The sequence below is a fragment of the Hemitrygon akajei genome, chromosome 3 (assembly GCF_048418815.1).
Source record: "Hemitrygon akajei chromosome 3, sHemAka1.3, whole genome shotgun sequence".
Lineage (NCBI taxonomy): Eukaryota > Metazoa > Chordata > Chondrichthyes > Myliobatiformes > Dasyatidae > Hemitrygon > Hemitrygon akajei.
Genome location: NC_133126.1, coordinates 147,164,330 through 147,180,749, shown reverse-complemented (window position 1 = coordinate 147,180,749; position 16,420 = coordinate 147,164,330). Strand labels below are relative to the sequence as shown.

Here is a 16,420-nt window from a genome sequence, read left to right as displayed (position 1 = left end):
CGTGATGCTTCCTGAGAGCTGGGAAGGAGACAAAACAAGTAAGTTTTAAGTTGGAGGGAATCAATGAAGTTATATTACAACTCTGGCCAGGCTACATTTAGACTTTTGTATTCAGATCTGGTCACTTCATTATAGGAAGCATGTGGATGGTTTGAAAAGGGTACAGAGGAGGTTTGCCAGGTTTCGAAGACAGGCACTGTGAGGAGAGGCTGGATTAGCTGTAGCTGTGTTCTCTAGAGCAATGGAGACTGAGGGGAGATTTGATAAATACTTATAAAATTATATGAGGGACAGATGTAGTAGATTGTCTGCATATTTTTCCAGGATTGAAATGTCTCCTGAGGGCATGTATTAAAGTAGGAAGGGGAAAATATAAAGGAAATGTGTGAGGCAAGTTCCGTACACAGAGCTTTGGGGGCCTAGAATGCACTGTCAGGAGTGAAGCAAGAGGCAGATTTTAGAGTTTCTTAGTTAGGCACCTGAATATGCAGAAAAGGGAGGGGCATGACCAGTGTGCGGAGAACAGAGACTTCAGGAGGGGAAAAATAAGGGAACACACACCAATCATCATTTCACAGCAACTTATCACTAAAGCAATTGTTTGTGCCCCTCATTTCCACCCATCGCTCAACTCCTCCAGCCAAACAATTACAAGTAGCCATATTACTTTATTTCAATCATCCAAGTTACATTACGGTTAGGTACAGTTCAATAAGAGGTGGATTATATCTTCTCTACAGTGTTACCCATATAAGACCATAAGATATAGGAGCAGAATTAGGCCATCTGGCCCATCAAGTCTGCTCTGCCATTCAATCATGGCTGATCCTTTTGTTCTATCTCCTCTCAACCCCAGTTCCCAGCCTTCTCCCCGTAACCTTCAATACCATGTCCAATCAAGAGCCTATCAAGCTCTGCCTTAAATACACCCAACGACCTGGCTCCCACAGCTGCATGTGGCAACAAATTCCACATATTCCCCACTATTTGGCTAAAGAAATTTATCTGTATCTCCATTTTGAAAGGGCGCCTCTCTATCCTGAGGCAGTGCCCTCTTGTCCTAGACTGTCCCACCACAGGAAACATCCTTTCCACATCTGCTCTATCTAGGCCTTTCAACAACCTAAAACTTTCAATGAAATCCCCCCCCTCATCCGAATTCCAGCAAGTACAGACCCAGAGCCATCAAACATTCCTCATATGATAACCCTTTCATTCCTGGAATCATTCTTGTGAAACTCCTCTGGACCCTCTCCAATGCCAGCACATCATTTCTAAGATGAAGGGCCCAAAACTGTTCACAATACTCAAGGTGAGACCTCACCAGTGCCTTATAAAGCCTCAGCATCACATCCTTGATCTTGTGTTCTAGACCTCTTGAAATGAATGCTAACATGGCGATTGCCTTCCTCACCACCAACTCAACCTGCAAGTTAACCCTCAGGGTTTTCTACACAAGGACTCCCAAGTACCTCTGCATCTCAGATTCCTGGATTTTCTCCCCGTTTAGAAAATTTATTTCTACTACCAAAGTGCATGACCATGCATTTTCCAACATTGTATTTCATTTGTCACTTCCTTGCCCATTCTCCTAATCTGTCTGGGTCCTTCTGCATCCTACCTGTTTCCTCAACACTATCTGCCCCTCCACCAACCTTCATATCATCTGCAGACTTGGCAACAAAACTATCTTTTCCATCATCTAAATCATTTATATACAGCACAAAAAGAAGTAGTCCCAACACCAACCCCTGTGGAACAGCACTAGTCATTGGCAGCCACCCAGAAAAGGATCCTTTTATTCCCACTTGCTGCCTCCTACTAATCAGCCAATGATGTAACTTTGCTGTCATACAAAGGGCTGTCAACTTGGTAAGCAGCCTCATGAGTGGCACCTTGTCAAAGGCCTTCTGAAAGTCCAAATATATAACATCCACTGCATCCCCTTTATCTATTCTACTTGTAACCTCTTCAAAGAATTCCAACAAGTTCGTCAGGCAGGATTTCCCCTGAAGGAAACCATGTTGACTTTGTACTATCTTGTCCTGAGTCACCAAGTACTCCATCACCTCACCATCTTCCAGTCCTATGCAACATCTTTGTACTGATTTGATGCTATTCTTTACCAGTAGAGCCACACCACCACCTCTGCCTACTTTCCTATCCCTCCAACTGGCCCCCGGGGTGCTCTGCTCTAACTGCCTGTTTCACTTTCTCCTGATGGTCAGCTAGCTATTCGCGTCCTGCAACTTTGAGGTGACTACTCCCCTGTAAGTTTGATCAGTTATATCCTCACTCTCCTGTACAAGCCGAAGGTCATACAGTTGCTGCTCCATATCTCGAACACGGTCTTAAACGAGCTGCAGCCAGATGCACGTCACACAGATGTAGTTCTCCAAGGGACTTTGGGCCTCCCAGTTCTCCAACAACCGGCATGAAGGGCACTCCACAGCCACTTAAATGGTACGGTAAGAGAGAGGGAGAAAAAAACAAAAAGGGAACCTCAAGAGATGCTTTACACAGAGCTAACACCTCTTCTGAGCTGAAGCCTGGTTTGAGCCAAAGCCTATTGCTTCTACTCTCACCACTGGCCGACTCCCGACAATGATCACTCCACTTTACCCTTCTGTACATTTATTTAGTTTGTAGAGCTCTGTTGATGCCACTAATAGGCTATGTACAATGGACAAATGCCCTCAAAGCTCCCTTTTTAAACAACCGCTGCTGACCTGTAAGAAATCCCTCTTGGTAGAGCTCTGTTGATGCTGCTGATAGGCCACGTACAATATAATTGTAACTAAACTATCACTCAAAGCGCCTAGCAGAATCAATTGTATGTTTACCAAGTGGTAATTTAGATTATAGTGAAATATTTACAATGCAGGACTTCTGTCAAGTTGGAAACAGGGACAATAAATACTCATTCACTTTAACTGTAGGAGTGCTCATGTGAGCTGTGCACAAGTGAGATGCATATGCAATAAATACCGCAAAAGGTAATTAGTGAAGAGCATATTCATCACAAACCATGGATTTTTGCATCTTTTCCATTTTGACACATTAAATACAGCTGGCCCTCCTTATCCGCGGGGGATTGGTTCCGGGACCCCTTGCGGATACCACAAAATGCAGATGCACAAGTCCCTTATTTAACCTGTCTCACTGCAGTGGACTTCAGGACCCAGAGGAACCCCGGACCTTATTTAACCTGTCTCACTGCAGTGGACTTCAGGACCCAGTGGAACCCCAGACCTTATTTAACCTGTCTCACTGCGGTGGACTTCAGGACCCAGCGGAACCCCAGACCTTATTTAACCTGTCTCAGAGCGGTGGTCTTTAAGACCCGGTGGAGCTCTGAATCCGCAGTGTTTCTGTTCATGAAAATAATCACGATCACGATTTGAAAATAAAGTAGAAATAATAAAGCGATTGGAATGAGGTGAAACGCCATCGGTCATTGGAAAAGCGTTAGGCTGCAGTCGGTCAACGATCGGAACAATTTTAAAGGATAAACTGAGAAAGGCCCTGCCCCAATGAAAGCTACAATTATTACTAAGCAATGCAGTGGTGTAATTATTGAAATAATACATTTCTTAAGTGTTTTATATGCATAGAAAGGTAAAATATGTACTATATACAAAGACAAACGTTTGACTGACACTAAATAATACCAGATGTACCTGTTCCGACTTACTTAGTAGGAGAACTTATGTTTTATTATCGATCCCAATCCACGATAACCTACGCACATCCTCCCGTATACTTTAAATCATCTCTAGATTACTTACAATACCTAATACAATGTAAATGCTGTGTAAATAGTTGTTATGCTGCATTGTTTTGGGAATAATGACAAGAAAAAAAAGTCTGTACATGCTCGAACAACGAGTGCTGGAGAGAGCACTTCCGGGTTTTCTTGATTCGTGGTTGGTTGAATTCGCGCATGCGGAACTCACGGATAAGGAGGGCCGACTGTACCCTGGTTACCCATTTTGTGCTGCATTGTGTTGGCATTTGATGTATATCAGGAGGACAGAGGAAGGGAAGAGGCTTTCGTTTAGTTGCCTTCTAGCTTGTTGCCCCTGTACAGGTTTCTTGATTGAAAAACTCAAGTTAATAATCATCAACCAATGCTTCACCACCTCTTCCTTGCTGACCATTCCATCCTACATTGTAGAAGTAAAGTCCAGCACAAAAGAAAGATTCCATTACAAAGTTATAAATCAAAGCAACCTGGCTGCTCTCATTCTGATTTTTAAAGCTCAACGTTTTGGAGAAGGCCTCCAGCCATTCTTTGAAGAACTTTTGATCTTCCTGCTTTCAGCTCAGAATATTGACTATAGAATTCACAATCAAACACAATTCAGCTCACCGGGGGTAGATCTGGAAGAGACTGAGGAGTGGATGGAAAAATGACAACAGGATGTTCACTTCATTAGGATGGAAGCTCTGGATGTTGTCGGTGCTCTCACCAGTTTGATGCTGTGAAAAGGGTTGCATGTGTGTGTTTATTCATTGTAGATGTCAAAAGGATGTTTTCCACTATCATATCAAAAAAAATGGGAGGTACACAATCCAATTTCAAGGGGCACGTTGGTCTACATATAATCTTTAGAGAAAAAAAGCCTTTTTTGTCTGTGTTCCTACAATTAAAGTGATTAAATTTTGTTGACAAAAGTCAACTTGTCAGAAGTCCTTTGTTGTCAATGTTTCACTGGTAATCTGTGTTGAGACATCCCATGGCTTTTGCTATGTGTTTTCAGGGATAGCTTGGTTACAACTATAGTATATGAGTAGTAGTGTGAACACTTGAGTATGGTGTTCTCTAAAGGAATTGTCTATTGGTGGGTCCTCAGGAGGTTCTAGAACCTGATCCAGGATCCACATTTTCTGGTGCAGTGAGAAGAAGAGTAAGTGGTGGCTGTGGTTAGAGTTTGGGTCATTTGGTTGTTCAGACTCTCCCCGTGCAGCTGCCACTTGTTCTCCGTGGCACAGCGGATGTCACTCTCTTGTAGCGCAGGTCCCTCCGGAATAGATATCCCCCAGGTGTATCTACTCTAGTAATACTTTGCTAGTTGTTAGATGTAACGTTTGATTTCTTCGGCATTTTCTTTGCCCGCCTGGGGCTCGCTGACCTTCCTTCAGCTGGAGTATAGGATCTGTTTGGGGAGACATGAGTTAGGCTGCCGGATGACATGACCTATCCATACAAGTTGGTGTTGCTTTTTCATGGTGGGGATGCTGTTCATGTAGTGATGTAACTAACCCTAAAGTAAAACTGATGATCTAAAGAAAGTAACATGGTGACTTGTAAGTGTTTGGGTGGGTGGGAATGAGAAGAGGGGGCACAATCAATTGCTTTGGAATGTGCAAATGGAAACTCAGTGTGAAATGGGGCCTGCGTCGCTTAGAGATGAAGAGAAAGTAACTAATTGAGATGGAGAAGTGTCAGAAGTAGGCCAGGCAAATCAGAACTCATCACACTGATACCAGTTCAGCCAAGTTTGTTTATGCAGCTTGTGCATTTAAATTCAGCAATCCTAGTCCACATTGTCTCTCAAAATTGATATCTGACAACGATAGAAATAATTACTGCAGGGGTTTTACACTTTTATAGCCAGTTGTCTCCAGTTTTAGCTTCATGTAATTGAAACTTTGCAGCTCTTGCTGTATATAGGTCAATATTTCCAGCAATAGAATCTCTGGTTGCACATGAAAATCCATAGAGAATTTTAAACATTAGTAGTTATTGTTGCTCAGATAATATTTTGATGGAAGAAAGGATACCGCCCTATGGAGAGCAACAAGAAGGCAACTAACAGTTCTGGATGGTAAATCAACAAGCCTTAGATGGGACTAAAATAAAAAAATACAGGATATACTTGGCATTTGAGGAAACCCGGGAGGAGGAGAATTAGAGCTAATCCTTCAGGTTAGTAATCTTTCAATAGAACTGTAAACAAAGATTGCAGGTAGGAACAAAGCATGCTAAAATCAAAATTAAAACAAGTAACGTCCAAAGGTTGGGTGCAATGGGATAATCCGGCTTGGGAGCACAGAATTCCTGCAATAAAATTAATCTCAGGACAGTGGTAGGCTGCCGTCGATCCCAGGGGTTCATGGGTTTACACCTCTGGTGGACTGTGCCCTCTCCAGGGTGCAAGCCTGGGCAGGAAGATTTGAAGAACTGGCTGTTGCCCATGCAGCGGGTTCCCCCTCTCCACATCACTGATGTAGTCCAAGGGAAGGGCAAGCGCTGATACAGTTTGGCACCAGTGTCGTTGCAGAGGTTGCCAGAGTGAAGTTGTAAACAGCATCAAACTGGCTCCGGATTTCTTCCTCGGGGCTTACTCCCGAAGCCATGGGTGGGTAGGGCTGCAAGGAAGCGGAGGTTTGAAATCAGTTTTCTTTCTCCTAGGCGGGCTGCTGTCCAAGGCTGTTGAGCCCCACCTGCCCTAAGCAACTGGTTCTGAGGCACCAGTGGACCGCCTTTGCCCCTTCTCATCAGTAGAAACAGTTTTGCTGGGCCTAGTAGCTAAGCCACATGTGAAGACCAGGAGTTTGACTTGATTGTCAGAGGCTGTTAGAGTCACATGCCATTTGGAGCACTTTATAGGTTGTGTTAGCTTATCCCCACTACCATCCCAGTTATGACGACCTTAGGAACCCTCAGGGTAGTATATAGTGATATATGCACTTTGGTAATAAGTTTACTCTGAACTGTAAACTTTAAATTCATCATTATGGTAACTAACAGAAGCACAAATGTTAGAATTCTGTGTTTACTAATTACATAAGATAAATTGACTCCTGAAGGGAGAACTAAACTCTTAATTAAAGTTTAACAAAATCCCTAGTAAGCTAAGAACTTTAATGCTATGAGAGTATCACAACCACATGAAACTGATTTATTAGAAACTAGTTTGGTAACTTTGAACATTGGTTAATGATGAACCCTGTATCCATCGAGAGAAACTTTCTTCTTAATCGATCTAGGAAAGGTTCTGATTGAGGTCACAGTGAAAGAATGTTGTTTTAAGATGTCAAAGCTAGATCATATGTTTTAACTGGAAACCAAACAAAAAAAAAATTGCAGAAACAAGAACTCTGAAAGGAAAAACAATTGTTAGAAGTACTCAGCAGGTCAGTCAGTGGGAAAAGAAACAGAAGTAATAATGCATTTCAGAGAAAAGTGGGAGAGAAATATAGCTTTACATTGTAGAGAGCATGAAAGGAGGATGGGCAGGACAAAGGGAATATTTCTGAGGGTGAGGTTAAGGTTGTTGCAGTGAAATGTATACTTTTAATATTATTTCAATTTTTTTTGTTAGCACTGTTTTTATTCATGGATGTAGACATTCAATTATCACTAGCCTAGGTCATGTATAACTCAATACCTGTACTGGTGAAGCAAAATAGCAACACTCCAATAAAATAATTCACTTTGAGTTCTGGGCAGCACTAAGTGGCAAAATAACACTGGGTTGAGAAATTCTTGGTGCTGAAGCCCTTGCTTGGTGGATGTATAAAAGTAACAGGTCTATTTTTAAAGTGTATGTAGTATTCCAAAAAGAATTTGTTCATTTTGAAGTGTGGCTACAATAGATATTTAAACAGTCATATTAAAAATTAGGTATGCTATTATTATAAATAATCTGCTTTGCAGTCACAATGACCTCAAGTTTATTTTCTCATTCCAAAGCCAACCGTGAATAATTTACAGTCTAAGTGTTGAGTAGTTACATTTTTATGAAGCAGTGCTCCTTGTACATGTTTGAGTGTAGGTCATAAAACACATTGTACAGTACATTGATGTAATTACATTAACCTCCTATCAGTTTAAAAGTCCAGGACTAAAAAGCAAAGATAATCTTTCTCTAACACTTTTATCTCATCTGTTTTATTTTAAATATAGTTTCCTTCTATGTGAAATTTCCATTATGTAACAGGAAGTATTTCTGAGGACTTATAATGAAAATCCAAAGTCCCAGGACTTCAGTTGCATTCCTCAAGCACTAGATGAAGTTTGGAGCAAGAAGAACTTCTCTTCAAAAGTAAGAGTTAGATCTCACCTCCTTCTTCTTCGTTTTATTTAATCAATGTTCTTCTACTCACCAACTAATTTGTCTTTTTTTTGTTACAATGTCTTGAGAATTATTTTACCTAAGTTAATAGGGTAGGATATTTTTGAACAAATGTTTGAATGATTTGGGCTTCGTCACTTGTTTAATCATTTAGTCTATTGTGTCACTGTTTGCTTGCCCTCTTCTCATTACAACTACCAGGGAGGAGGAACGGGAGGAGGAAGAGTGGCAGTCAATAACATAGGAACAGCTTCTTCCTCTCTGCCATCAGATTTCTGAACAGGGCATGAACGCTAACTCATTATTCCTTTTTTTATGTACAACTTATTTTATTTTTGTTATTTATAGATTTTTATGTTTTTTTCACCATACTCCTGCTGCAAAGCAACACATTTCACGTCATATGTCAGTGATAATGGTTCTGATTCTGAATTTTGGTGTTAAATAAAATTCCCCTTTCTGCAGTTCCACCAGTGTGCAAAGGTTTATATATTACTGCTCTAGGCATGTAATTTTGAAATGCTATTGCTTTACGTCATTATGTAAGAAATAAGAATCAGAATCAGGTTTATTATCACTGGCATGTGTTGTGAAATTTATTAACTTAGCACAGCAGTTCAATGCAATACATAATATAGAAGAAAAAAATAAAAATATATAAATCAATTACAGTATACATATTGTTACAAAGGATGAACAGCTCTGAAGGGCAGAAGGGTGCAGGGTTGCCCATGTCCCCCTCCCCTGGGAGAATTACAAACTGTTACTGTTGCCAGGCTGCTAATGAGAGAGAAAGAGATGGAACAAAAACATACTGGGACTGGAACATTTGCTTCAGACAAAGGAGAGATAACACCGGGGGAGAGAGACTTGTTGTTCCACCATAATATGACTCCTGTAAGACTTATGGCTCCGAAGAGGGCTGTTTACTTGGTACCATTCTGTTCATTAAAATTCCTCAGTGGACAGCCGGAATGGGCTGGTTTGATGGACTAAGCCATTCAAAACTGATTGACACCTGAGACCCCGTGAGTAGGGATAAAAGTGAGGTCTGGGGAGACACCCCTCAGACACACCAGGAGACACACTATTGAGCACTGCTTAAGTGTTGGAACCCACGAGAAGGTGTGGGGCATCGGAGACCGAACAAAGGATCGGTCAATTGTAACTCACAGTGTTTATAGCGAGACCGGTGGGGGGCTTGTGTGTGTGTCCACCCTTGCCTGGGTGACGAGTCCACCATAGAAGAATGGTCTAGCTAAAGGACAGAGGGGTCATACCTGAATGGCCACAACAACACATCGACGGATCAAGAATGTAAAGGAAGATTTGACTGGCTTTCACTGTTTGCTCACTCGCTCTCTCTCTCTCTCTCCAACAATTACAACACATCGACCAACAACTACCTCAGCCTGTATGAACTGAACTGAACTTTATATTCCAATATGACAATTCATTATCCCCTAGGCATCGATAGAGCTTGTTTATTATTGATTATTATTATACCCACACTTTTAGGTTTAGTATTGCTAACGTGTATTATCTGTATATTTGCATTGTTGATATTGATTTGTATATTTTACTAATAAACACTGTTTTGATAATAGTACCAGACTCCAACGGATACTTCTATCTTTGGTGGTAAGACACCCAGTTACGGGATACGTAATGATATATTGAATAGATTAAACATAGTGCAAAAAAACAAATAATATAAAATAAAAAGTGAGGTAGTGTTCAAAGGTTCCCTGTCCATTTAGGAATCCGATAGCAGAGGGGAAGAAGCTGTTCCTGAATCACTGAGTGTGTTCCTTCAGGCTTCTGTACCTCCTATCTGATGGTAGCATGCTGGAGGTCCTTAATAATGGACACTGCCTTTCTGAGACACCACTCCCTAAAGGTATCCTGGCTACTTTGTAAACTAGTGCCCAAGATGGAGCCGACTAAATATACAACCCTCTGCAGCTTCTTTCAGTCCTGAGGTGTAGCCCCCCCCCATACCAGACAGTGCTGCAGCCTGTCAGAATGCTCTCCATGATGCATCTGTAGAAGTTTTTTAGTGTATTTGTTGACATACCAAATCTCTCTAAACTCCTAATGAAGCCTAGTGGTCGTCTTGCCTTCTTTTTAACTGCATCGATATGCTGGGACCAGGTTAGTTCCTCAGAGATCTTGATACCCAGGAACCTGAAACTGCTCATTCTCTCCACTTCTGATCCCTCTATGAGGATTGGTATGTGTTCCTTTGTCTTACCCTTCCTGAAGTCCATAATCAGCTTGTTTGTCTTACTGACATTAAGTGCAAGGTTGTTGCTGCACCATCACTCCATTAGTTGGTGTGTCTCACTCCTGTACGCCCTCTCATCACCATCTGAGATTCTACCAACAATGGTTGTATCATCAGCAAATTTATTGATATTTGAGCATGGCATATCAGATGTTTGGTAATTTTAATTGTGATAAAATGTTAGTCTATTGGTTTCCATTGCATGTACACTACCTATTTTTTTCGCTTGTGAGATATCATCACTAGGAGAATAAGTACAAGGAATGCACTGGTAACAAGCTCTTTGAAGAGGGAGGGAAGAAGAGGGCTGGGGTCTCACTGAGGGACGCAGAAAACAATTGTCCAATGTGAACCTCGTTAGAGGAACAATGTGAGAGAACATCTGTGCTTGTTGAAAATTTTACCGGTGTAGCCATGGTGCCACTTTAGAATGGGGCAAGGGCCAAATGATCAGTGATTGTCAAACAAACTGTGGCAATATGGTGGGTTTCTTCCAGACTGAGACCGGAAGTTTTGCTGTACTTCCACTGTTTCTTGTGTTATATTGCTTAAAGTAGGCCACCATCGTGTTCCAGTATAAGAGACCTGGCTACATTTTATTCTCAGTCAACAATGTAGAGAGACCAAGTGTATGTGAGAACATTGTGGGAAGCCAGAGGAAGGTATTTCTGGGGTTCTGGCTGAGATATTTGTATCTCTGTTGGCCGTGGGTGAAGTACTAGAAGATTGGCTAAAGTTGTGCCCTTGTTTATGAAAGGCGGCAAAGGCAAGCCAGGGAACTATGAGCTAGTGAGCTGGATTTCAGTATGGAAAAATATGCAGAGATTCTGCATTTTGAATGACCACAACTGTTTGGGGATAATCAGCAAGGCTTTGTATGTGGGAAATTATATTTCACAAAATGTACCTGAGTTTTTGAAGAACTGTCAAGAGGATTGAATGGTGATAGATGTTTATGCGGAACTCAGTAAGGGCTTTAACAAGGCCCCGTATCCTCAGCTGGTCTGGAAAGTTAGATCACATGGGATCCAGGGTGAGGATACAAAATTTAATTTCAGATTAGATAACTGGATGCAAAATTGGTTTGGTGGTAGGAGGCAGAAGGTAGTAATGGAGGGCTGTCCTTTACACTGGAGTCCCGTGACTGCAGCGTGCCACAGGAATCAGTGCTGGGTTCACTGTGCTTTGTCAATGATATTAATGATTAGAATAAGAATGTTGTTGGCATTGTTAATAAGTTTGAGCATGATGCCAAATTGGAGTTACAGCTAACAGTAGAGAAGATTATTTTATGTTTACAACAAGATACTGGTGGAGTCATAGAGCAATATAGCACAGAGCCAGACCCTTTAGCCTGGTGAGTGTGATAGAACAGTGGTATAGTGTCCCACAGAAATACCAGCATAGGTAGGCAGAGTACTGAAGAAGGTACTTGACAAGATGGGAAACGTGATGCAGGCATATGGTGGAGTAGATGATTGATATGAAATCTGATTGACAATGTAGGTAATATGCTGAACTGAGCCAAGGTCAATCCTACAGCTGGTAAAATGTTAAACAAGAGAGAATCTGCAGATGCTGGAAATCTGAGCAACACACACACAAAATGTTGGAGGATCTCAGCAGGCCAGGCAGCATCTATGGAAAAATGTACAGTCGACGTTTCAGCCCTGAAATGCCGACTGTACTTTTTTTTTCCCATAGACGCTGCTTGGCCTGCTGAGTTCCTCCAGCACTTTGTGTGTGTTGCTGGTAAAATGTGGTACTTCAGGGAGGATCTTGTAGCTTTGACAGCCCACAGAGACATGAAATATGAGGTTAGACATCAAGTTGTGGGCTGTCTTTGGATTAGCAATGAAGCTTGTGCATTCATCTTGCTATCATCATTAAAATGATCAGAGAACTGTTATTTGAATTTCTGTTGCATTATATAGAATGAACATGAGCTCAGCACGCATGGTGATTCATTACTTTTTTTGACTATTACTGACAAGCTCCTTACATTACGTCCCTTCCACCCACTTATCCACCCATGCAGGCGCAGACAGTCCTCTATCCCAAGGATGGGCTGTCTCCATCTTCCAGTGGACTCATGGGCTTACAGACATTGGGGCTTTAACTTCTCCAGTGGACTTACAGACTCATAGACCCTGGGTTTGGTTGTCAAGCCTTGGCTTTTGGGCTCCTGATCAATCTCTGTCCTTTGATCTCGTTATCAATGGCAGGATTTGCTGATGAAGATGAATCAAGACCCTGGATAAGGACCCTGAACTCCTGACCATAATGTTATTGTCATAGAAAATTGTCCAATCTACAATGAATTGCATATGAAATGTGGACGTCAGTTTAGATCAATTTTTTTTTCCTGTCCCGATGAAGGGTCTCAGCTCAAAGTGCAACTGTTTACTCTTCTTCATAGATGCTGCCTGGCCTGCTGAGTTCTTCTGGCATTTTGTTTGTGTTGTAATTTTATTTTGTCCATTTTGTTACTGCTTTTAGAAGCCAACTGCCTTTTGAATTCAGAGTAACAACAATGTTTCAATTAACACAAACATGCTGAAAAGTTACTGCCTTGAAAGGCTTAATTCTCTAAGATGGTACTTAACCTGTTAAGTATTTCCAGGATTTTCAATTTTCATCTCAGGTTTCTATCATCTGCAATTTTTTTTTTTTGGCAATGTGATGTGACAGCTATGCCACTAGATTTTAACCTGAACTGTGGTGGTGACTTGAACTATGTCTTCAATGCTATGTAAACAACTTTCAACTCCAATCTCAGGATTTATTGATCAAATTACCTTTAATAATTTATTTTTGTACTTCTCTTGCTTTGAATTAAACCAAAGAAATTATAAATTTAAATAAGATGGAGTAAAGGATGATTAAACATAGCAGTGAATAACCCTGCACTTTCTAAGATTGCGACAGCAGAAAGTAATAATGTGGATAAAGGGAGGTGAACATTTTTTCACCTCCCTTTATCAACCTTCTTGATTAAAATGTGCCTCTGCTCTCTACGTAAATGTCAGAATGTTATAACGTGTTCTCATTTATTTCCTTGCTAGGTTTCTTTTTCTACTGACAAATGGCAAGAAGAAAGTTCTCTAGTTTGGAAATACTGCTCATTGTTTTATTCGTTTTGGTAGCTATTGTGGCCATTGCTTTAGTCGCAGTCTTAGCTACTGAATCACAACCTGACAGTATTCCTGAAGGTAAAAATACAACAATGCATATTTTCTATTTTTAATCATTTAGTTTTATCAACTAACGTCTTATAATAAAACAGCTGTACAATGAGAAAAGTGTGTCTAAACTTTAAAGGAAGGATGAATTTTTGTGAGTACTATTCAAAGATGGATTTTAAAATACATTAATAGATTTACATTATATATTGTCAGGTATAATTCTACAACATCTATATTTTAATTCTAGTTGAAAAACTAATTCATCTCTGATGTGAAAAATAAAATTAGGATTTCAATCTTGATGAGATTTGTTTACCAACTCTTTAATTATTGTCAATTAATTCTATTTAAAACCATGATGATCTCTTTTGTTAAACATTTTAAGATTCATTACTTTTGCTGATTTTCATGTTGCTCAATCTCTGTACTTTCACAGAAAAGACAAACACGACTTTCATTGCTTATTGTCCATACTCCATCCAAGATAATGATAGAATAAACTGCTTTTCAGAAGATGGAGCTTCAAAGGTTGGTTTAAATTGTGAAATTGTTGTCCACAAGGATGTCATTTGATATTGTGCAAGACACGAAATTAGTAATGTACCCTTTAAAATTGCAAGCCCTAGCAATTATTATTAGATCTTGATGGATCTAGCCAGAAATGATTCACTGATGTTGGAAGTGAATATTTATATCTAGACATGCTTGAGGTTAATGTTTCCTTTCTTTGATGTACATTAATGCCACATTATCTAAAAGGCAATGTATAACATTTTATTATACAGATACAAGTGAGATATTTGAAATCTATTTTCATTGCAGATAGCTAATCTTTCACTTTAAATCCAGATCTGAAAGTAATATTTCTCCTGGTTCTGATTCATAAATAAATGAATATCTGATGGTGTCACATATTCACTGAAGAATGGCTGTTTTAAAGCTTACAAGTTCCTTTTATGTCAGTAGCAGTTGATGATGGGAGCAGGTAAGATTGATAGTGCTTGGAATACTAATGACCTTGTTGTAGATTTCAGTGTGATTTTCCTGTGTCAACTGATAATAATGAAGATATTTATATGAAATTAGAGTAAAGATACAACATAGTTTTTTTCAAATTGTGCGCAAATTCTTGGAATTAATATGGAAATGCTGTGATAGATGAGGGATGGCATTGTGGTGAGAAATTACTTTGCTAGGTGGGGTTGACAGTAGTGAAGTTCACACAGCATGGCTGACAGTTGACAGTGGTAAGGATTGACAGTGGTTGGTGAGAAATTGTAGAGCTTTGTGAGAAATGACAGGGTTTTTTGAATTTTGACATAGCTTTTAAGAAGTGATAGTGCTTGATGAAATGTCAGGCCAAGGCTTAGGATATGAAATAAAATACATTCCCATTCTACTCAATTTCCGCCATCTTTAACAGGACCCTACCACCGAACACATTTTTATCTACCCCCACCCACCTTCCGCTTTCTGCAGGGATCACTCTCTGTGTGAATTCCTGTCCGTTCATCCCTCCCTACTGACTCTGCGCTTCAGAACGACTCCACCACTCTCTTCCTCCCTTTAAGTCGGCAACACAACTGTAGAAACTGCAGGCAGTTTTAAACTCCTGGGAGTGCTCATCATGGTCCCAGAACACATTTTACAGTCAGGAAAGCTTGCCCACACCTCTGCTTTATGAGGATGCTGAAGAGAGCAGGACTTTGCACATCCATACTCATGTCATTCTGCAGGTGCGCAGTAGAGAGTAATTTAACCCGCTGCATCTCTGCTTGGTGTGGAAACTGCACTGCAGAGACTGGGAAGCTCTACAACAGCTTGTCAAAACTGCCCAGCGCATCACTGGCACCAGCCTGCTGGCCTCAGGGACATACAGTATATACAGAAAGGTGCCAGGAAAGGGCCAGTAACATCACGAAGGATCCCACACACGCTGTTCATGGAATGTTTGTCCCATCAGGGAGGAGGCTATGTTGCATCCATGCCAGAACCACCAGACTCAAAAACAGTTACTTTCCCCAAGTAGTAAGACAGATCAACACCTCCACACATTAACTCCACATTATTTCCTATCAGTCACCTTATGTACAGCCTACTGTCACTTCATGGGCATACACACAGTCTATGTATATAAGCTATCTTGTGTATTTACATTTATTATATATTTTATTATTGTTGTTGTTATTATTATTATTATTGTGTTATTCTTGAGCATTTTTTTGTTGTGCATCAAATCCTAAATAGCAATTATTTCATTCTCCTTATGACATTAAAGAATCTTGAATCTTGATTTCCCACCTGGTGCTTATCTCTGCAAGCAGAAGGAGTGTTTTTCCTGCCCATTCACTTCTTTCCTCACCTCCACAGAGGGCCCCAAACAGTCCTTCCAGGTGAGGCCACATTTCACCTGTTAGTCCGATTGGGGGACTGCTTTGTTCAGCACCTTTGCTCTATCTACAACAAGCAGGAGTTTGTGGTTACCAACTAATTAAAAGCCAACCCCCATTCCCTTTCCGGCATGTACAGGTATGCCCCTACTGCCATGATGAGACCACACTCAGGCTGGAGGAGCAACACCTCAAATTCTATTTGGATAATCTATAATTTCTCAAATTTCTGGTAATTTCTCCATCCTTTCCATTCTCTCTTCTTCCATTCTCCTAACCTGCCTATCACCTTTATCTGCTGTCACCCCTTCCTCCCTTTCTGCCATGGTCCACTCTCCTCTCCTATTAGATTATTCTGGCTTTTTCCTCTTTTCTTTCATCCTGTGATGAAAGGTCTCAGCCTGTAACTGTTGACTCTATTCCTATCAATATAGTAGATGCTGCCTGACCTGCTGAGCTCCTCCAGCACTCTGT

General features: G+C 40.7%; 1 protein-coding gene across 3 annotated transcripts in view; it reads left to right on the top strand.

Annotated features, from left to right (window-relative positions):
- The window catches only part of si (sucrase-isomaltase), a 185,206-nt gene that overhangs the window by 19,399 nt on the left and 149,387 nt on the right, over positions 1-16,420 (top strand). The window contains exons 2-4 of one of the 3 annotated variants that reach the window (XM_073041016.1): positions 7,950-8,054; positions 13,437-13,583; positions 13,993-14,084. In XM_073041016.1, the coding sequence (XP_072897117.1) occupies positions 13,457-13,583; positions 13,993-14,084 (219 nt within the window). In that variant the 5' untranslated portion in view covers positions 7,950-8,054; positions 13,437-13,456. Of the gene's footprint in view, positions 1-7,915; positions 8,055-13,436; positions 13,584-13,992; positions 14,085-16,420 lie in introns of all 3 variants that reach the window. The other 2 variants (XM_073041015.1, XM_073041017.1) reach the window with 2 other exon arrangements.